Source organism: Pristiophorus japonicus, chromosome 1 (assembly GCF_044704955.1).
Source record: "Pristiophorus japonicus isolate sPriJap1 chromosome 1, sPriJap1.hap1, whole genome shotgun sequence".
Lineage (NCBI taxonomy): Eukaryota > Metazoa > Chordata > Chondrichthyes > Pristiophoridae > Pristiophorus > Pristiophorus japonicus.
In genome coordinates this window covers 385,999,461-386,023,182 of record NC_091977.1, presented here as the reverse complement: position 1 = coordinate 386,023,182, position 23,722 = coordinate 385,999,461, and the positions used below count along the sequence as shown (strand labels likewise).

Below are 23,722 nucleotides of genomic sequence, written 5' to 3'. Positions count from 1 at the left end.
AGGTATGCAAGAAATTTTATACAAAACTACAGTAAACTATATTGTTCTCACTAATTTTCTCCACTCCTATTCTGAATATGTGTAGACTCTGCTGAGTATGGTCATACGTGTGCTAGTTGCCCTTCTGTATCTTGCTCAAGTGCCCATTCCTGTTATGTGATCCTTAACAGTGAGTGACTGCAAGGAATAGCACAGCCAAGCCTGATTCTATGTTAGAGGCGCTATATAAATAAAAGTTATTATCCAATATCTACTTCAAACACAGGAGTAGGAATCCTTACTATTTTTCTTCTCCCAAACCCAGGAGCAGATGCTACGAGCAGTGCCCCTGGCAAGGCCAGCATTTAAGCCCATCCTTAATTGCTCTCGTGAAGCTGCCTTCTTAAACCAATGCTGTCCGTATGGTGAAGGTACTCCCATAATGCTGTTTGGATGGAGTTCCAGGATTTTGACCCATCGACAATGAAGGAACATCGACATATTTCCAAGCTAGGATAGTGTGTTACTTGGAAGGGAACTTAGAGGTGGAGGAGTTCCCATGTACCTGCCGACCTTGTCCTTCTAGGATGGTAAAGGTCCTGGGTTTTCTGAGGTGCTGTCGAAGAAACTAGCTCGGTATAGACTGGGGATTAAACCAGGGCCTTCTGCATGGCTCAGCTGCTCACAGCATACACCAGCTAAGCTACTGCAGGAGCTAATCTGCAATCTTTTTTTCTTTTAAAAAGTTCAATTCTACAAAGTTAGAAAGGTTTCGATCCACAAAATGCTCCTGTCTCAATTTTTAAAACAATGTAAAACTCCAAGTGGACTGCAAGAATTACGGAGGTGGGTACAGAGACTTGAACCATGTTCTCAATTTCTAACTAATAAATCCACTATATCCAAGACTTCCATCCAAGTTCTTCATATTGTATTATAATTGGAGCACTCTCAACAGATGTCAACTATCCAAGGTAATCCAGGATTCCAATTTCATCTTCCAAATCTGACATTGCCTTTTACTCTGACCTTATCTTTGAAGTTGAACCACAATAATTCTCAACTTTACCAAGTTGTCAGGAGAAGAGAAAGTAAAGGGTATAGATTTTTTTTTGAATAAAGGCTTGCGTACCAGATTATTCTAATTGGAATCATGAAAGTGAAGAATTTAGGACTGATGTTACAGAAGTTCTTCAAATAAAGAAAGATCAAAATATGGAATGGACCTTTGGGTCCAAAACCGCTCAAATCAAATTTACTTTGTACATGTCCAATTTTGAGCTTTTCAATTAGTCTAACCCCTTTTCTGTGCCCTTCACCAGCCTCCTTTAAGAAATTAGATGCTGTAATATAGCAGGGGAAAGCTGTAGGTTCTTTCTGGATGGACCAATCAGGACAATTTGAATTGCCTTTCTCAATCAAATTTTGTTTTCAGTTTAATAAAAGTTACCAATGAGATCATGAAAGTTTTATCAGAGATGCCATATGGTAAACTAAACTTGGTGTTGCCCTTCTTGGTATTCCTGTGTATAGTGGGAGAATTTGATGCCAGCTATGGATCTTCACTCAGCCAATCACTTTTCAGAACGCATTATTTTAATCTAGTTTATGTCACCATTTATAAAACATGAGCATTATAAATCCACAACTTTTAGAGGAACATTGTGGTCGGGGGATTCCTGCGAGCGGATGCCTCCAACCAGCAAAAAATCCATGCACTTACCTTCTGCCTCGGGATCCACCAAGATTTGAGCTCCTGGGCCTCTGTGCATAGGCCTGTATAGAGGGCTTGCCAACCAAAGAAGAGACTCCCCATTCATGCTTATGGGAATTCCAAATGTACAGAAAACCCAAAAGTATGAATGGGGATCACAAAAATACCTCTACATATCAAATAAATAATTCTTAAAAAAAAGGACATATTTAAAATGAATTAAAAAGGCATTTAATTAAATATTTAAAACAAAAATGCAAGTTTTTGAAAAATAAATGTACTTGTTTTAACGGGGCTAAAAATAAACTTACCTTATTGCACAGGGTTTTTAATGTATAAATGATTGAGAAAATTAAATTTTTCTGTTTTTTGCGCTGGTAAAAGCAGGCCTTATGTTTGAAATATGATTTTTTTTGGAGTAAACTGTCAAACAATTTATTCCATTCCTTGGCCATAGCAATAAATAAGCAGTCAATTCCCAGACCTTAATCTGCTACTCTGAATCACCCACTAGGATGTGCACATAAGTAGTGTAGATCAACTCATTCTCCCTAACTCCTTCAAGTGAAAGAAGAATCTTTAAAAATATGCACGACTAGCCACGAGAAGCAACTAACATGAGCAGCTAAGTGAGCAGCACATCTTCAAAATGCTTTTCTAGTGCATTTCATATGCACTCAGAAGCTTCTCTAACCATGGGGAATTTATCTTTCTTTCCCACTCCCATTTAAAAAACAAATCAGGCTAGTAAGATGCAAAAGGAGTTTATTGTAGCTTTGAATCTAATTATGAATTACCTTTTCTTTGCAACTGGAAAGCATGCTGATGATGCTAAGACAGACTGATTGCACAGAGAGAGCTGGAGACCAGTCTTCTGTCAGAATGGATAGACAAATGTGTCCGTTGCTGTAAACGTGAGGATGAACTGGAATATTGTCACCAGTGAACATAACCTAAAAAATAAGGAACAAACAATTTCAGTACTACACAACATTAATTTATATTTCTATCCACAAACTATCTACAACTTTCAAAAGAAACTTTGGTCATCAGTTTACAAAGTTAGAATTAAGAGAATGCGCAGCCTATCAGTTGTGGGAGCTCTTGAGGGATTGCCAAAACACCACAAATTTTTGCTTATGTCTTGTATATTAGATGTAGCCAAAGAAAACTATAATATCGTGAGTTTGGGTCATTCATTGCTGCGTCATTTCACTTCACAGGTGAGGTGACTGGATTGCGGGATAATGGGGGATAATGATCCATCAGCTAGCTCATCAAAACCTATGCTGGCTTATCATAAATTCGATACCAACTCTCCAACTGCTAAAATGGCAACAGTATCAACTATTTACAAGTCTACGTGAGCAATTCAAAGTGACCCAATGCGAAAATGATAATGTTTAGGTAATGACAATAGTTTAATAATTTAATTGCATTTCCCAGAGAATGGACTCAACAGGACCTGAATTAATACGACAGAACATTTCCCCATTCATATAAATGGCAACTAAGTTTCATTTAACAGTATTAAAAGGAATCAAACCTTCCCCGCAGGATATGTTCAACATTTAACCCCTCTGCAGACAATTAGTTACAGCCCGAAGGTGTATCTAAATATCAAAATACTTCCATCTTTAATCTACGTCACTATTGAAAACATTTGGCTACAGCTATATCTACATTATATATTTTTCAGATAGAGTATTTCACTTGCAGCCAAAGGATATGCATCAGACCAAAATCTACTGCATCACTAGTAATGGTTTAAACCCTGAGCAGTTAACATAGAAACACAGAAAATAGGTGCAGGAGTAGGCCATTCGGCCCTTCGAGCCTGCACCACCATCCAATAAGATCATGGCTGATCATTCCTTCAGTACCCCTTTTCTGCTTTTTCTCCATATCCCTTGATCCCCTTAGCCCCATATCTAATTCCCTCTTGAATATATCCAATGAACTGGCATCAACAACTCTCTGCAGCAGGGAATTCCACAGGTTAACAATTCTCTGAGTGAAGAAGTTTCTCCTCATCTCAGTCCTAAATGGCCTACCCCTTATCCTAAGACGATGTCCCCTGGTTCTGGACTTCCCCCAACATCGGGAACATTCTTCCCGCATAAAACCTGTCCAGTCCCGTCAGAATCTTATACGTTTCTATGAGATCCCCTCTCATCCTTCTAAACTCCAGTGAATAAAGGTCCAGTTGATCCAGTTCCTCCTCATATGACAGTTCAGCCATCCCTGGAATTAGTCTGGTGAACCTTCGCTGCACTCCCTCAATAACAAGAACGTCCTTCCTCAGATTAGGAGACCAAAACTGAACACAATATTCCAGGTGAGGTCTCACCAAGGCCCTGTACAACTGCAGTAAGACCTCCCTGCTCCTATACTCAAATCCCCTCACTATGAAGGCCAACATACCATTTGCCTTCTTTACCACCTGCTGTATCTTCAATGACTGATGAACCATGACACCCAGGTCTCGTTGCACCTCCCCTTTTCCTAATCTGCCACCATTCAGATAATATTCTGCCTTCGTGTTTTTGCCCCCAAAATCGATAACCTCACATTTATCCACATTATACTGCATCTGCCATGCATTTGCCCACTCACCTAACCTGTCCAAGTCACCCTACAGCCTCTTAGCGTCCCCCTCACTGCTCACACTGCCACCCAGGTGCAAACTTATCCTATTGTGACATTTGCAAAGGAAGATAGGTATGATCACATACATACACACACAATGATTGGTTCTGGACCAGTTGCTGGAAAAACAAAAACTCTAAGCCAAAGCAATCATTTGTTTTAACCCTATAACACAGAAAGACTGCTTTCTTGTAAGGTGGGAGACATTCACGTATTAAATTAAATAGAAAAAACTGTAGTTAAAGAGAAGGAACTTTTTGTTCAAAGTACTCACCTTTTCTATTGAAGAAAATAATGATCTTACCAAATACTTTTTCTTTTATTTTTCTAAAAATATTTATGACAAATTTCCAGTTAATGGCATGGTGAAGCAAATAATTTATTGACCAGGTTGCACGAGCTGGACTTTTAAAAAAATCTGCAATATTTCTGCACTGCTTGGATCCACTCAAAAGGCAATGGCCCAGAAATCTGCCTCAGACCGCAAATCTTTTTATGAAAGTACCCGGTGGTCCTGGAGGCTTGCGGTCCTTAGCCTCTACGCGAAGGCCTTCATAGAGGCATACATATCCCAGGAGCTTAAAAGGTTTCGTACACATCACTGGAATCATGTGGGCTGACCCAAGCTATCAGAGTAAGGGGATCCACATTAATACTTAATGGTTAGTTCCGTATATACAGAACCACCATAAAGAATGGGAATACCCCCCAAAAACACACTGAAAATAACTTTAAAAACATCACATAATTCAAAGTAATAAAAATTGAATTTAGTTATTTAAAACAAAAATTGAATTTTGATAAATAAATTTACATATTTTAAAAGAGTCTTAAAATAAACTTACTGTATTTAACAGGATTTTAAATGAATAAATTATTATTTTTTTAAATGTATTTTTCTGCACTTTATAAGTCTTGCGTTGATAAAAGCTGGCCTTACGCCTGCTTTTTTCAGTCACAAGAATTTAAAGGACATTCACGGTCAGGAGTAGGGAAATATGCCAACTCTCCTCCCGCGGAGGCCTTTTACTTTTGTGGGTGGATCTGTAAAGTGAATTCTTGACAGATCACAAGTTTTGGGTTTAGGTGTATGCGCTTTGCGGACCTAAACCCGGAACTTGAGCGGCCCCTATAGGCGCGTGCGCACCTTGTACGTGGGGGCCGCAAATTCAGGCCTATTAAGTCTCCATCCCCCAGGGGTCTCCAAGGGGCTGGGGGGCCAGGGCTGGAAGGAAAGAAGAGGAAAGATATAGCTGCCACATTCGTAGACGTGTCAGCAATGGTATTGCTTACTTGGGAAAGTAGACACTTGGGAGTACGATATTATAGCTTTTACTGAGACATGGCTGAAAGGGCAGGTATAGCAGCTCAACATTCCTGGTTACAGGATTTTCAGACGGGATAGAGAGGAGGAAAAAAGGAGGGGGGGGGGGGGTCGCAGGATTGATTAAAGAAACAATTACAGCTGCGAGAAGGAATGATATGTTAGATGGGCCATCAAACGAGGCCATATGGGTTGAATTAAACAACAAAAAAGGGGCGATCACACCACTGGGAGTGTACTAGAAACCCCCAAGCAGTCAGAGGTAGATAGAACAAATATGTGGGCAAATTGCTGTGAAGTGCTAAAACTAGAGAGCTGTAATAATGGAGGATTTCAACTACCCTAATATTGGGCTCAATTCTCCCCAAGCCCGTTTTCTGGCGTGTTCGAGTTACGTCCGTTTTTCTAGGCGAGAAATAATTTGCTAGTTTCCCCGATGCATAATTCAAATTTGACGCCACGCAGCACGTCCAGTCACCTCGGAGGGTGGAGCCTGCTGTCTGCACTGAAAAATGATACCTCACCTTCTGCGCATGCATGGGAAAAAAGTGTTACGTTTTTGACGTCGTTCCAATGGACACGCTTGATCAGTACAGCTCAGATTTGGCAAGCGACCATTTTTAAAGAGACAGTTGTGTGTATGAGAAGGTTGAGTGCTGTGTGAGAGCATTGGAAAAATCACAACTGCCGCAATACAAGATGTAACGCGTGCAAGGACCAAGAATTTCTTACAGGAAGAAGTGGAGGCACTAGTTACTGTGATTGAGAACAGATGGCAGGAGCTGGACACCACCAGAGGTCACATAAATGTTCCATCCAAAGAAATGAAGAAATGCTGAAACCAAGCAGAAGATTACTGTGCAATAGAAACATCGAAATATAGAAATTTACAGCACAGAAGGCCATTTCGGCCCATCGTGTCTGCGCCAGCCAACAAAGAGCCACATGGGCCCTTCGTCTGCAGCCCTAAAAGTTACATACAAACCCATGAACAATAACAGAAAGGCAAAGAGCACCCAGCCCAACCAGTCCGCCCTACACCACTGCAACACCACTTATATTAAAAACATCTACACTCCACCCCAACTGGAGCCATGTGATCTCCTGGGAGAGGGAAAAAACAAATAAAAACCCGGGCCAATTTAGGGAGAAAAAAATCTGGGAAAATTCCTCTCCGACCAATCCAGATGATCGAAACTAATCCAGGAGATCACTCTGGCCGTATTCTATTCCCTGCAGTACTTACCATTATATATGCGCTGACCACAAAAGGTCATTTAAGTCTAATCCCAATTACCAGCTCTAGGTCCGTAACCCTGCATCGGGGAAACTAGCAAATTATTTCTCGCCTAGAAAAACGGACGTAACTCGAACACGCCAGAAAACAGGCTTGGGGAGAATTGAGCCCAAGACATCGGTTTTACACGCACCGGCGGCGAGAAGGGCAAAGCATTCCAGATTTGTGGCAGATCTCCGGCGACTGGCGAGCCTATGTAAGTTCCCAGATGCATGCAGAGCGGAGATGCTGAGAGACTTTTTTTTTTATTGAGGGCATCGGGCACGCTGGTGTTTTCGGGAAACTGATTTGAGACCAAAGACTTGACCTTGGAAGCGGCGGCTCCGATAGCCCAGACATTTATCTCGGGGGAGGGAGAGACCAGAATGATGTATGACAAAATTCTTGGCTCAAATGCGGCAAACGACCAGGGAGTCAACATCGTTAACGCGGCACACAGTTCTCTAGGCAGGCAAGGGCAATTGGACATGCCCCAGCATGTAGTCGAACCCAAAGGGGGAATTCAACAGAGACAATGGCTAGCTGAACTGCGATTCACGCCATCACAATGGACAATGCGGCCAGTAATGGGGCAAACAACACCTGTTAATGGTGCGCTTAAGGACAGTTACAGAGACGATCGACTGGTAATGGACCTTTTGTTTCCAACAACGGGGCCTCCAGCTCATGCTGGAGGTGTGGAGGCAAACACCCAGCCAGAGCTTGCAGGTATCAGCAATATACCTGCAAAAACTGCAACGTCAGTGGTCACTTGGCGCGTATGTGCAGGAAGCCTGCAGCCAGGTTGATGTACGAGGATAACGGGCCCGATGTAAGCCCTACGAAGCCATATGAATACTGGGGGAAATCGCTGGAAGCTGAAGTTCAGCGAGTTCATGTGGAGCACATATACAGTTCATATACCAGGACGCCACCGATAATGATGAAAGTGCTCCTCAATGGCATCCCAGTATTAATGGAGCGAGACACGGGGGCCAGCCAGTCCCTGACAAGTATCAAACAGTTCGAAAGGTTGTGGGTGTCCAAGGCCAGGAGGCCAAAATTATTGCCGATTGACGCACAGCTACGGACATATACAAAGATCATTCCAGTGCTTGGCAGCGCCACAGTAGTCGTGACCCACAAAGATTCAGAGAACAGGTTGCCACTCTGGATTGTCCCGGGGGACGGTCCCGCACTACTGGGGAGGAGTTGGCGTGCTGTCATGAACTGGAAATGGGGCGATGTCAATGCAATTTCTTCTGTGGAATGAATATCATGCTCACAGGTCCTGGACAAATTTGACTCATTATTTCAACCCGGCATCGGCACTTTCATGGGGGTCAAGGTAGTGATTCACATAAACCCGGACACCAGGCCAGTACACCACAAGGCCAGAGCAGTGCTGTACGTGATGCGGGAAAAGATAGAATGCGAATTGGACCGCCTGCTGAGGGAAGGCATCATCTCGCCAGTCGAATTAAGTGACTGGGCGAGCGCGATCGTGCTGGTGCTCAAGGCGGATGGGTCGGTCAGGATACGTGGCGATTACAAGGCCACCATCAATCGGGTGTCACTCCAAGACCACACTACCGAGAGCGGAGGATCTCTTTGCGACGCTATCCGGTGGCAAACTTTTTTCAAAATTGGACCCGACCTCAGCTTACATGACCCAGGAGCTGGCGAGTGAGTCGAAAAAGCTGACCACGATCACGACACAAAAGGGGTTGTTGGAGTATAACAGATGTCCATTCGGGATTCGTTCGGTCGCCAGGATCTTTCAGCGAAATATGGAATTCCTCAAGTCGATTCCAAGAACGGTAGTTTTTCAAGACAACATCCTCATCACGGGTCGCGATACTGAAGAACACCTCCACAACCTGGAGGAGGTGCTACGCAGACTGGACCGGGTAGGGCTGCGACTGAAAAAGGCGAAGTGCGTCTTCTTAGCTCCAGAGGCAGAATTCCTGCGGAGCAGCAGACGAGATCAGACCTACTGCGTCCAAAACGGAAGCGATCCAGAGAGCACCCTGACCCCGTAAGACGATGGAGCTACGTTCGTTCCTGGGGCTCCTGAACTATTTTGGCAACTTTCTTCCAAAATTGAGCACGCTGTTCGAGCTGCTACATGTGCTCCTACGCAAAGGTCGCGATTGGGTTTGGGGGGACAGCCAGGAAAGGGCTTCTGATAGTTTGTTGGAGCATAAGAAATTGCATGCTCTGTTAATGTTATATGACCCGTGTAAGAAACTTGTTTTAACGTGCGACGCGTCGTCCAATGGGGTCGGGTGTGTGTTGCAGCATGTGAATGCCAATGGTCAGTTACAGCCGGTAGCTTATGTCTCCAGAAGTCTGTCCCAGACAGAAAGGGGCTACGGGATGGTAGAAAAGGAAGCGCTAGCATGTGTATATGCAGCAAAAAAAAAAATGCACCAGTACCTGTTTGGCAGGAAATTTAAGCTGGAGACAGATCACAAACCCCTAACGTCCCTTTTGGCTGACAACAAGGCCATAAATGCGAATGCATCAGCCCACATACAGAGGTGGGCACTCACGTTAGCCGCCTATGACTACACAATTCGGCATAGACCGGGTACTGAAAACTGCGCCGATGCACTCAGCAGGCTCCCACTAGCCACCACTGAGGGGGCAACTGAGCAGGATGCTGAGATGGTCATGGCTGTTGAAGCTTTCGAAAGCGAAGGCTCACCTGTGACAGCCAGTCAGATTAAAGTCTCGACAAATAAAGGCCCGCTACTGTCTTTAGTTAAGAAATATGTCCTGAATGGGGACTGGGCAGCCTCGTACGGGGCATGCCCTGAGGAATTTAAACCGTTTCATAGGCGCAAGGATGAACTCTTGATTCAGGCGGATTGCTTACTGTGGGGAAACCGAGTAGTCATGCCCCAGATGGGCAGAGAGGTGTTTATCAGAGAACTTCACAATGAGCACCCAGGCATTGTCATGATGAAGACAATTACCAGGTCACATGTTTGTTGGCCAGGGATAGATGCAAACCTGGAACTTTGTGTTCGCAGGTGCAACGCATGTGCAACACATGTGCTCAGCTGGGCAACGCACCCAGGGAAGTCCCCCTTAGCCTCTGGTCCTGGCCCGCCAAGCCATGGTCACGCATCCACGTGGACTACGCAGGTCCTTTCATGGGAAAAATGTTTTTGGTTGTAGTAGATGCCTAATCCAAATGGACGGAGTGCGCTTTTTTAAATTCAAGCACATCCTCTGCCATGGTAGAAAGTCTACAGACAATGTTCGCCACCCATGGCCTATCTGATGTCTTGGTCAGCGACAATGGCCCATGCCTCACAAGCACTGAATTCCAGGACTTCATGGCAGGCAATGGAATCAACCATGTCAGAACGGCACTGTTCAAGCTGGCCTCAAACGGCCAGGCAGAACAAGCAGTGCAAATAATCAAACAGGGGATGCTCAGAATCCAAGGGGGTTCCCGACAAAGCCGCCTATCACGCCTCCTGTTGGCCAATAGGTCCCGATCACACTCGCTCACAGGGGTTCCACCCACAGAGCTGCTAATGAAAAGGACGCTCAAAACCAGGTTATCCCTTATACACCCTACTATGAAAGAAATTGTTGAGAGCAGGCGTCAGTCACAATGTGACTACCATGACAGGAATGCGAGGGCGCGATGTATTGATGTCAATTACCCTGTTTTTGTCCTTAATTACGCTATAGGGCCCAAATGGCTTGCAGGCGCTGTGATTGCCAAAGAGGGTTTTGGTAGTTAAGCTTACCAATGGACAAATCTGCCGCAAACACGTGGCTCAAACTAAAAGGAGGTTCAGCAACCCCATAGAAGAAGCAGAGGAAGAACACGACATAGAGTTTACTCCACCACAGGTGACCGAACACCGGAACCAAGTGGAGGAGAGCCCAGTCACTGTGGGCAGTCTGGACAGGCCTGAGGCACCGCAAACAGCAGACACTCAGGCCAGCGCCCAGCAACCGGAGCCCCAACTCAGGCGCTCTACAAGGGAGCGTAAACCACCAGAGACTTAACCTGTGATCCCAATAAGACTTTGGGGGGCCGGGGGGGGGGGGGGGGAGGGAGGCGATGTCATGTATTCAACTATCATTGTAACCCACTTATAAGCTAACCCAAGTTGTACACCTTGAGAACATTGACCACAAGGGGGTGAACTTGTGGTAGACACTCCTAACCTGGACTTTCAGGTATAAAAGGGGAAGTCCCACTCACCTTCATCACTTGAGGTCTTGGTAATAAAGGTAACTGGTCACAGAGTGAACTTCTCTTAAGTATGGGCCTTGTGTGCATTTATACTGTATAGTAAGGACATATTAAGTACTGCACCAGCTGAGCCCACAAACGAGGGAGAGGATAAGTCCTGCAAATTGATCATGGTCTTTCAAATCAGCCTGCTGCCTGACCTGCGCTGTGAGAGCCTACTCATGCCACCCAACCTGCCACCTCTTCTGCTGCTAACCATTTGACTGTTCTGTTTTATTTTGCAGAACTTGGTGCCAACCCTGACGATGCAGATGATTATTCAGACGCGGACGAGCATGAAGAGGAGAACATCTTCCAATCCAAACCTGCAGACAAAGAACATGGGGGTGAGGGGGAGGGGATGGAGCTGGATGAAGCTCCCACTGTTGTACTGACTTTAGAAGAGGTGCCATTCATGGAGGTGACAGCCCCTTCCCTTCAGTCACTTGTGGTTTGAGTGCTGGTGGGACATTCCATGGTTTCACACTTTCTGAGGCTGCAGGTCCCAGTAATGTGGTGCAGCGAGGCACACCCAAGGCCCCACCTTCGGAGGTTGCCGGTTCCAGTGGTGGGGTGCAGTGAGGGACATCCAATGCCCCACTGTCCCAGGCTGCGGGTCCCAGCGGTGGGGTACAAGCCACACCTGTGGGGAGGAGGGGAAGGAAAGCTCGACCGTGCTCTCCTGAGGTGCAGGATCTAACAGATGTGGTTCAGATGATGTCATTGAGTGCGGAGAGCATTGGCCTTGCCTGATCACTCCTGGACGCCATCAGTGGGGTGAGTGATGAGTTTGCGGGACCGTCGGGAGAAGCAACAGCAATGACACGAGAAATGGGAACAATGTCCTGGCCCATCAGTGAGGGAATAGTGGCCATGAGGGAGGGATTGTCAGAGGTAGTGCAAACACTGTCACTGACCATGAGGGAGAGACTGTTGCAGGTAGTGCAGACAGTTTTGCTCAACATGAGGGAGGGAATGTTGCAGGTCGTTGAGACACTGTCAGGGCACATGAGGGACGATATGTTCGAGTTAGCTGCTACAATAAGGGTACATGCCCAGACCCCGTGCCCATTGGCCCATTGACAGAATCAACTGTCATTCCCACTCCAATCCCCACACTAGCCTCTGAAGAGCCCAAAGTTGGGCCCTCCATCTTGTCGCCTGACGCCGAAGCTCCCCTCCACCCCCCGCCCCCAGGTGGTGCACAGTCCCCGAGATGTTAAAGAATAAGCTTGGTACCAAGCCCTGAAACACTGTGCCACTGGCTGCAGGCAAGGGTGGAGGAGAGTCCAAGACCAAGTTCTTAGAATTTCTTTGCGGTCTTAGAATTTCTTTGCTGCTGCGGTTATTATTGTTACTGTTCTCAAATTAAAAGTGTTTTGTAAGTTATGTAAATTTACAAGTTTATAAGTGATCTTAAAGAGTGATCTTAAAGTAAAGTTTGATACAAAAATAATTTTATTCAAGTTAAGTCATTGTAAACTTTTGAATAAAATATATTTTACATTAAAATGAAATCATGTTCCATTAATACAACACACCATTATGGAACAGCTCCAAACAGTAAACATGTCCATGTGGAATAGTTGTCACTGAGCCCTCAGACATCAATAAAGCGTTCACGCATGAGCTGCTGGCGCAAGGCTCAAGCAACCGTTAAAAGGGGCACGATAGCCTGTCCTCCGGCACTTGCATAGCTTCCTCATCCTTGTCATCCTCCTCCTCCTCATCATCTCTGCATCTTCCACATCATTATCAGCCACTCTCATCGCAGGTAGGTCATCCACTACCAGGTGCTGCTGAGTCACGATGGCTAAGTTATGCAGCATGCAGCACACAACAGTGAACTGATTGACAATCTCAGGGGAGTACAGCAAGTAGCCTCCGGAATGGTCCAGGCATCGGAAAAACTGTTTCAAGATGCCAATGGTACGCTCAATGATGCTGCGCGTCGCAGTGTGCGACATGTAATATATTAGCATGGATAGAGGATTGGCTAACTAACAGAGAACAACGAGTCAAGATAAATGGTTCATTCTCTGGTTGGCAACCAGTAACTAGTGGGGTGCCGCAGGGATCAGTGCTGGAACCCCAACTATTTACAATCTATATTAACGACTTGGAAGAAGGGACTGAATGTAACGTAGCCAAGTTTGCTGAAAATACAAAGATGGGAAGAAAAGCAATGTGTGAGGAGGATTCAAAAAGTCTGCAAAAGGACATAGACAGGCTAAGTGAGTGGGCAAAAATTTGGCAGATGGAGTATAATGTTGGAAAGTGTGAGGTTATGCACTTTGGCAGAAAAAAAATCAAAGAGCAAGTTATTATTTAAATGGAGAAAAATTGCAAAATGCCACAGTACAGCGGGACCTGGGGGGGTACTTGTGCATGAAACACAAAAGGTTAGTAGTATGCAGGTACAGCAAGTGATCAGGAAGGCCAATGGTATCTTGGCCTTTATTGCAAAGGGGATGGAGTATAAAAGCAGGGAAGTCTTACTACAGTTATATAAGATATTGGTGAGGTCACACTAGGAATACTGTGTGCAGTTTTGATTTTCATATTTATAACAGGATATACTTGCTTTGGAGGCAGTTTAGAGAAGGATAACTAGGTTGATTCCGGGAATGAGGGGGTTGACTTATGAGGAAAGGTTGAGTAGGTTGGGCCTCTACTCATTGGAATTAAGAAGGAGAAGTGATCTTATCGAAACGTATAAGATTATGAGGGGACTTGACAAGGTGATTGCAGAGAGGATATTTCCACTGATGGGGGAAGACTAGAACTAGAAGGCATGATCTTAGAATAAGGGGCTGCCCATTAAAAACAGAGATGAGGAGAAATTTCTTCTCTCAATGGATTGTAAAGCTATGGAATTCGCTGCCTCAGAGAGCTGTGAAAGCTGGGACATTAAATAAATTTAAGACAGAAATAAACAGTTTCTTAAACGATAGGGGGATAAGGGGTTCTGGGGAGCGGGCGGGGAAGTGCAGCTGAGTCCATGATCAGATTAGCCATGATCTTATTGAATGGCGGAGCAGGTTCCAGGGGCCGTATGGCCTACTCCTCTTCCTCTTTTCTATGTTCTTATGTTGTACTGACAAGTCAGCTTCCGTCCAGGTTACGTGTAGGGGCATCTTGAGCCAGGTGGCGAGGCCGTACCCTTTGTCTCCCAGTAGCCGGCTCTGCCCTTCTGGCTGCTGCGACAAACATGGCAGATATAACATAGGATGAACGCTTCATGGGTGCTCCCAGGATATCGTGCATCGACTGACATGATACGATGCATGTCGTCACACACGAGCTGCACATTAATGGAGTCAAAGCCTTTTCTGTTCCTGTACATCTCAGAATCCTCCAAAGGTGCTCGCAAGACAATGTGGGTACAATCAATGCAGCCCTGTACCTTGAGGAAGCCAGCAATCCTGGAGAAGACCACAGCTTGGGCGGTCTTGAAAACTTTATGAAGTCATTCCTACACGCACAGTGCAGCCGTCACCTGGCGAATGCAGACATGTGATGTAGGTTGAGAGATGGCGCACACATCCCCAGTTGTAGCTTGAAACGATCCGGAAGCATAGAATGAGAGTGCAGCTGTAACCTTCACTTCAACTGGCAAAGCAGTCCTCCTGATGCTTCGAGGTTGCAGGTCTGCTTTGACCAATTCACAGATCTCAGTTACCGTTATTGCGGAAAAGCAGCCTTCTGACACAGTCTGCATCACTCAGATCGAGGTACGAACGCTTGTCTCGATATACGCGAGGTGGTCAAGGCCTCCTGCCCAGCACCCTATGGGCTCCGATGAAGTCGAATCAATTGTATCCTACGTAGCACCATGATGCAAAAGGTTCACACAAGGTATGGCATTGTCAGTATTGCCCCCATACTTAAACTTAACCTTTGAAAGAAGCTCAAAAAGGCAGGAAAGCAGGACAGGTTAGCAGTTCTCTCTCTCCCCAAGGTCTGTATGGATGGACCAGACCCAAAGGTCTTGTGACCTCCCCTCTTTTCTCTCCACTCCCCTTAACTAATTGGAGTCTTCAGTGCGATTGGCACCTCGCCTGCAGGCTCGAAGCCTTCCGATCGGCCCCTCGCTCTCTCTCTCCGCCTTTCCCTCCCCCTATGGCTTGTTTTGTAGCTGAGCCCCGAGCCCTGTGTCCGGGAACGGGGCCGATTCTGCCAGTCAAAAGCTACAACCCTCCATCCCTGCTTCAAGACGTTCAGTGGAGGAGTGTGAGTGAGTAAAAAAAAAAGAGAAAACTTCTGAAATCCAACAAATTTAAGTTTCTACGTTGACAGGTTAAAAAAAATTGAACTTTATTATTGATTTTGACAGTGTTCTTGACTCCCTCCAAAATCACTGATTTAAAAATAATGGCATCTTTCAGCGCCGATTTGTGAATGTGCGCTGGTTTTCTTCAGTGCCCAGAAAATTTTTCGGGATTGGCCAGATACGCTGACCTAAGAGGAAAAAATATTGGCCAAATCGCGAAAAATTGAAAAAAAAACAGCGCAGATATGAGGGAACGCCTCCCCCCTCCCTCCCCCATGACTTAAAAAAAAACTGGCCTAGAAAAATCGTAACTAAGTCAGTTACGCCAGCGCAGATCACAAGAGAAAAAACGGCGTGCGCCAAAAAAATGTCACAAATGACTGGGGAAAATTGAGCCCAGTAACTGGGAAAACAGTAGTGTGAATGGTACAGAGGGTGCAGAATTCCTAAAATGCATTCAGGAGAACTTCTTTAGCCAGTATGCAACAAGCCCAACAAGGGAGGGGGCATCTGGACTTGGTTTTTGGAGAATGAAGAGGGGCAGATGGAAGCGGTATCAGTGGGAGAGCATTTTGGTGCTCGTGATCATAATTCAGTAAGATTTAGTGTAATTATGGAGAAGGACAAGGGGACCAAGAACAAAAAAGTTTCCAATTAGGGTAAAGCCAATTTTTCTGAGAATTGGTCAAACTGAACTGGAAATGGCTACTTGGTGGAAAATCGGTGTCAGAGCAGTGAGAGGCATTTAAGGAGAAGATCCCGAGGGTACAGAGCAAGTATGTTCGCTTAAAAAAAAAAGGGTGGGGCAAACAAATCTCGAGCCCGCTGGATATCAAGAGACATACAGGGCAAGATAAGGAAAAAAAGAAAAAAAAAAAAAGAGAACTCGACACTGCAGAAACTCTAAGAGTATAAGAAGTGCAGGGGTGCAATTAAAAGAGATATCAGGAAAGCAAAGAGAGAGCATGAAAGAACATTGGCAAGTAAAATCAGGGAAAACCCAAAGATGTTTTATAAATACATTAAAGAGCAAGAGAATAACTAGATAAAGAGTGGGGCCTATTGGAGACCATAAAGGAAATCTGTGTGTGGAGGCAGATGATTCTTAATGAATATTTTCCATCTGTTTTCACAAAGGAGTGTGAAATATTAGACGAGATAAACACAGTGAGGGGAAGTATTAAGGAGCTTTGCAGCTTTGAAAGTAGATAAATCCCCAGGCCTGGATGAAATGTATCCCAGGCTGTTAAGAAAAGCAAGAGAGGAAATAGCAGAGGCTCTGACCATCATTTTCCAATCCTCTCTGGCTACAGATGTGTTGACGAAGGACTGCTAATGTTGTACCTTTGTTTAAAAAGGGAGAAAGGGCTAGACTAAGTAATTACAGGCTAGTCAGCCTAACCTCAGTGGTGGGAAAATTATTGGGAAAAATCTTCATTTGGAAAGACATGGATTAATCAAGGACAATCAGCATGGATGTGTTACGGGTGGGTCGTGTCTGACTAGCTTGATTGAATTTTTCAAGGAGATAACCAAGAGGGTCGATGAGGGCAGTGCGTATGGAGTGTATATGGATTTTAGCAAAGCTTTTGGTAAGGTCCCATATGGCAGACTGGTCATAAAAGTAATAGCCCATGGGATCCAGTGCAAATTGGCAAGTTGGATCCAAAATTGGCTCAGAGGAAAGAAGCAAAGGGTAATGGGTGATGGGTGTTTTTGTGACTGGAAGGCTGTATTCAGTGGGATTCCGCAGGGCTCAGTGCTGGGTCTCTTGTTTTTTGTGGTTTATATCAATGACTTGGATTTAAATGTTGAGGGTATGATCAAGAAGTTTGCAGATGACACTAAAATAGGCCGTGTGGTTGATAATGAAGAAGAAAGCTGCGGAATGCAGGAAGATATCTACGTACTGGTCATGTGGGCAGAACAGTGGCAAATGGAATTCAATTTGGATAAGTGAGAGCTAATGCATTTGGGGAGGTCTAACAAGGCAAGGGAATACACATTAAATGGTGCAACATTGAAAACTGTAAAGGAAAAAAGGGACCTTGGAGTACAGGTCCACAGATCCCTGAAGGTAGCAGGCTAGGTAGATAAAGTGGTTAAGAAGGCATATGGAATACCTGCCTTTATTAGTCGAGGCATGGAATACAAGAGCAAGGAGGTTGTGCTTGACCTATTTAAAACACTGGTTAGGCCGCAGTTGGAGTACTGTGGGCAGTTCTGGTCACCACATTACATAAAGATGTGACTGCACTAGAAAGGGTGCAGAGGGGTTTTACAAGAATGTTGCCTGGACTGGAGAATTTTGGCTATGAGTAAAGATTGGAGATGCTGGATCTGTTTCTTTGGAAACGAGGAGGCCAAGAGGAGTCCTGATTGAGGTGTATAGAATTATGGAGGAGCCTGGATAGTGGATAGAAAGGACCCGTTTCCCTTGGCAGAGGGGTCAACAACCAGGGGGCATAGATTTAAAGTAATTGGGGGGAGGTTTAGAGGAGATACAAGGAAAAATGTCTTCATCCAAAGGGTGGTGGGGGTCTGGAACTCACTGCCTGAAAGGGTGGTAGAGGCAGAAAGCCTCACCACAATTATAAAATACTTGGATGTACACTTGGATGCCATTACCTACAGGGCTACGGACCAACAGCTGGAAAGTAGGATTAGGCTGAATAGCTCTTGGTCGGCCGGCGCGGACACAATAGGCCGAAATAGCCTCCTTCTGTGCTGTAAATTTCTATGATTCTATAAGTAACCGTAGCTTTTTAACAATGGGAAAACCCAAGATCATCAGTTAGCTACAATGTCACATCAACTGAGGCCACTATCCATCTGGTTTTGTGCTGAATACCAGTGAGGGCAACAGCAGCTTGGGGAAGTGCAATCTGGAGCACTGCAATGGCATCGTGGGGCAAATGATTGCACAGTGAGGCACAGCAAAGTGTAGGAATGTAATAATCATTGGGAATTCGATAGTCTGGAGTACAGACAGGTGTTTCTCACATGGTTTGTCGTCTCCTTGGTGCCAAGGTAAAAGACATCACTGAATGGGTGCAGAACATTTTGCAGGAGCGGGGACAGCCAGAAGTCATGGTCCATGCTGGAACCAATGGCGTAGGTAGGAAAAGGGTGGAGGACCAAGTTTCAGGGAGATAGAGGAGCAAATTTTCAGGCAAATTACAGAAGATGCATAAACTTTAGAGCAGTAAAATGGGAGACTTCAATTACCCTAAAATAGACTGAAAAAAACAAGTGTGAAGGACAAAGAGGGGGATCAATTCCTGAAATATATACAAGGGAACTTTCTTGCCCAGTATGTTTCCAGCCCAATGAGGAAGGAAGCAGTGCTGGATCTAGTTCTGTGGAATGAAGTGGGGCAAGTAGCTCATGTTTCAGTGGGAGAGCAGCTGGAAAACGATGTTCACAATATGATTAGGTTTAGAGTCGTTATGGAAAAGGACAAGGAAAAGTAAAATGTGAAAATATTTAACTAGAAGAGGGCTAATTTCAGTGAGATGAAAAGGAATCTGACCCAGGTGGATGGGAATCAAAGATTGGCAGTAAATGAGTAACAGGAGGGTTTCAAAGAGGCGACATTTCAGATACAGACTGGACACATTCCCACGAGGGGGTAAGGAAGGACATCCAAAGCTTGGGCTCTCTGGATGACTAAAGATATAGAAATTAAAATGAAACAAAAAAGGAGGCTCATGATAAATATCAGGTTCATAATTCATTCAAGAACCAAGCTGAATACAAAAAGTACAAGGAGAACTGAAAAAGGAAATAAGAGTGAAGAAGGTGTAGGAGAATAGATTAGCAGGCAACATAAAAGGGAGCCCAAAAGTATTTTATAAACATATAAATAGCAAAAGAGTAGTCAAAGGAAGGGTGGGGCTGATTAAGGACCAAAAAGGAGATCTTCTTGTGGAGGCAGACAGCATGGCTGAGGTACTAAATTAGTACTTTGCAACTGTCTTCACGAAAAAAAAAATGAATGCTGCCAATGTCACAGCAAAGGAGGAGGTAGTAGAGAAATTGGATAGGATAAAAATAGAGAGAGAGAGGAGGTACTTAAAAGGTTGGTATTGCTCAAAGTGTAACAGTCACCCTGTCTGGATTGAATGCATCCTACGTTGCTGAGGGAAGCAAGGGTGGAAATTGTGTCGGCTCTGGCCACAATCTTTCAATCTTCCTTAATTATGGAAGTGCTTCCAGAGGACTGAAAGATTGCAAATGTTAAACACCACTGTTCAAAAAAAAGGAGGGATAAATCTGACAATTACAGGTCCGTCAGTCTAACATCGGTGGTGAGAAAACTTTGAGACATTAATCCGGGACAAAATTAATTGGCACATGGAAAAACATGGGTTAATAAATGAAAGCCACCACGGATTTGTTGAAGGCAAATCTTGTTTGACTAACCATAGAGCTCTTTGATGAAGTAACGGAGAGGGTGGATGAAGGTAGTGCGGTTGATTGTATATGGTCGTTCAAAAAGCGTTTGATAAAATACCATATAATAAACCCGTTAGCCAAAAATTAAAGCCCATGAATTAAAGGGGCAGTGGCTGTGTGGATATAAAATTTTCTACGGGTCAGAAAGCAGAGCGTAGAGGTGAACAGTTGTTTTTCAGACTGGAAGGAAGTGTGCAGTGGTGTCCCCCAGGGGTCGGTGTTGGGATTACTGCTCTTTTTGATATATATTAATGACCTGGACTAGGGCATACAGTGCATAATTTCAAAGTTTGCAGATGACACGAAACTCAGAAATGTAGTAAACAGTGAGAAGGATAGTAACAGACTTCAGGAGGACACAAGACTGGTAAAATGGACAGACACATGGCAGGTGAAATTTCATGGCGAGAAGTGTGAAGTGATTCATTTTGATAGGAAGATTGAGAGGCGATAAGCTAAAGGGTACAATTTTAAAGGGGGTGCAGCAACATAGAGACGTGGAGGTATACATACACCCAAGTCTTTGAAGGTGACGGGACAATTCGAGAAGGCTGTTAAAAAAGGCATATGGCATCCTTGGCTTTATAAATAGAAGCAGAGAGTACGAAAGCAAGGAAGTTATGCAAAGAAAACACTGGTTAGGCCCCAGCTAGTGTATTGTGGACAATTCTGGGCACCACACTTTAGGAAGGATGTCAAGGCCTTCAGAGAAGGTGCAGAAGAGAGTTACTAGAATGTTGCAGGGATGAAAGTCTTGTTATGTGAAGAGACTAGAGAAACTGGGGTTGTTCTCCTTATGAGCAGAGAAGGTTAAAGAGAGATTTGATTGAGATGTTCAAAATCATGAATGGTTTTGATGGAGTAAATAAGGAGAAATTGATTACTGATTCTTTTGCCACTGGAAACAAAGGACACAGATTGAAGATAATTGACAAAATAACCAGAGGTGACATGAGAGGAAAAAAAATTATGCAACGAGTGATTCTGATTGGCCTGAAAGGGCGGTGGAAGAAAATTCAGTAATAACTTTCAAAAGGGCATTGGATAAATATTTGAAAAGAACACTATTGCAGGACTATGGGAAGAGAGCAGGGGAATAGGACTAATTGGATAGCTTTCAAAAAGTCAGCACAGGCACGATTGGCCAAATGGCCTTCTTCTGTACTGTATCATTTTATGATTAATTCTCCTAAGTATTCACTGTATTCTTTCTGTAATTTTAATGGTCTTCATATAAATGAGTGTCCAGAATTGCTGGCAATACTCCAACTGCAGCCTAACTTAAATCTTACACATATTCATTACTTCCTTGCTTTTACATTCAATATCCCTATGTAGAAGACCTTTATAAAGGGCTTTCTACCTGTACCAAGAACTCTAAAGATCTACATATCTGCAACCCTAGATCTTTAGGTTCTTCCATTCTTAACCTTACTATTTAGGGGATACCTCCTTTCAATGTTATTTTCCCCAAACTGTATTAAATCACACTTCTCTGCACTGAGCTGCATCTGCCATTTCCACTATACTGTCTATATCCTCTTGCAATCTCCTCACAGTTTGCCATGCTCTAATTTGGTGCCATGTCATTCCTGTTGTATCCATGTCCAAATCAGTCATATAAATCCAAGAGAAAGATCCCAGCATAGGTCAATGGGACACATTATTTACATTTTACCAATCCAAAAGACTTTCAATTTACCATTAAACTTTCTGTCCCCTATCCACCTCTTGAATCATCCGGTTACAATCTCTTTAAGAATACATGCCTTCAATGTTATAACAGGTCTCGTGACATCTTATCAAACACCTTCTAAAAAAAAATCAATACTTATAACATTCACCATACATGTACAAACTTTAGTTTCCTCAATGGCTTTGGAAATACCTTTTTGAAAAAATTCCCATAGTAGCAACCTTTATTTGCAGAAATATAATAATGTACTGCAGCATCATAATTAGAATAGTAATACACAAGGGTGCAAATGTGTGGCACAATTTCTCTATTCCAGTGTCCTGTGCACTGTTCTTTCACACTTGGGACTTGATTAAAATCCAACCAAACTGATGAGACAAAAACTTTTTCCATGTGCTGCCTGAAGAAAGTGTGTGAAATGAGTAGTGAGAATAGAGGATAGGCAATCTCAACTCTGTGCTGAGATTGCAAATTCACAGTGCAAAACTGCTCTAAATTTAGAACTCCAAGGTCACAGGATGCCTAGTATGGAAATACTATATTTATGCTTCACTTCTAATACTGGAATGAAAGCATATCGCTGTGGCAGAGAAAGGGGTACTTCAATATTGCGGTGCCTGAAACAGACTGGCTAGGATAATATTAGGTGATGAACTCAAGAGTGTTAAATTAAAATGTAGTGGCTTTAAGTGTGATTGTTCCCATATTGTATCAGTAAACTAAATAAGCCTACATTCTTCATCGGACGAGCATAAACATTTAGCATTCTTTGTGTAACATGAACTCGTGTATCCGTAAAATACAGTGCACACCTCTTATACCGACAGGTCTATATTGGGCAAATGGTGCCAACCATTTGCCATCACCATAGGCATCAATTACAAAGGCATTGTTTAAAACTTAACCATGCCAGCTATTTCAGTACTTCTGACTTTTAAACGCTTATTTTTTTTATGGCTGCAGCAAATCAAAATTTCACTTTGCAACATTAACAGGCAGATGTTCGAATCACAGAAACAAATAGAATCAGGACATTGTAGCAGAGGTTGACCGAATCTCACGTTAAATGCATCAGCTGATTGAAGATGCCCGAAGTCTCCACTTTCTAACTGCACCACTTGGAACGTAAACACTTTGGGTGGTTTCAAATCAGCAGATGCATTTACCGCAAGATCACGTCAACTTCTGCTACAATGTCGAGTGGGCAAATCACATTAGCATGAATGTGCCCGCTATATGCGGTGGGGACTGTACTATTCAGCGTTCAAGCCCAGCGAGGGGCGGTGCAGCATTTAATATCGGCAGGGTGTGGCCCAGCATGCGACATCAGAGGGGTCGTGGCTCAGAAGCGGCACAGCATTTAACACCGGCGAGATTGGGGCCCAGGGGAGGCGCAACAGAGCTTGGTCTCCAGTCGTCTTGGTCAATCCTCGCCATTGGAACAAGACTTAGCTCTGTCAAGTCTGTGTGGTGGCTAGAGTGCAACAGCCACCACACATTAAAAAAATCCACACACAAGCATCTTCCACCCTTTAAGATGTAACTCATTGTGAGCCCATCTTTTTTGATGTGAAGAGCGCCATCCTAGTCACGAGGGACTGCTTATACTAATCCGCATGTAAAGTGAAAAGGGCACTTAAAAAAAAAAAATGTTCTTGGGATGTGGACGACACTGCTAGGGTAGCATTTATTGCACATCCCGATCTGTCCTGAGGGACAGAACACCAAAACAATATATTTGAAGAAAAAGACCAAGTTTTGCAACTGACTGTGTGTAAGGCCATTCATGAGAATCTTTAAAGAAACAAGAATTACACAGCAAGTAGCCAAGAGATATTACTTTTCTTGGAGGTTATTTATGCACCTGTACTGGAAGTTAAGTTATCTGATAGAAATACGTCAGAAAATGTATATTTCCAAGTAAACCAAGAAAACTTCACATTATATGACTATGTATAAAGACCTAACTAGTGTAGCAAGTTGTCAACATATTGCTTCAAGCAAATAAACTTCCATCAAGAATATACAAAAACCTTCAAAAGAAAAGTCACAAGTCAAAGTAACTGTAAAAACATCTGTACAAAACAGA

At 43.9% G+C, this 23,722-nt stretch overlaps 1 protein-coding gene across 2 annotated transcripts in view; it reads right to left on the bottom strand.

Annotated features, from left to right (window-relative positions):
* The window catches only part of ube2wb (ubiquitin conjugating enzyme E2 Wb), a 117,550-nt gene that overhangs the window by 49,273 nt on the left and 44,555 nt on the right, over positions 1-23,722 (bottom strand). For both annotated transcript variants that reach the window (XM_070891141.1, XM_070891147.1), the window contains exon 4: positions 2,491-2,646. In XM_070891141.1, coding sequence (XP_070747242.1) covers positions 2,491-2,646 — 156 coding nt within the window. The remainder of the gene's footprint in view (positions 1-2,490; positions 2,647-23,722) is intronic.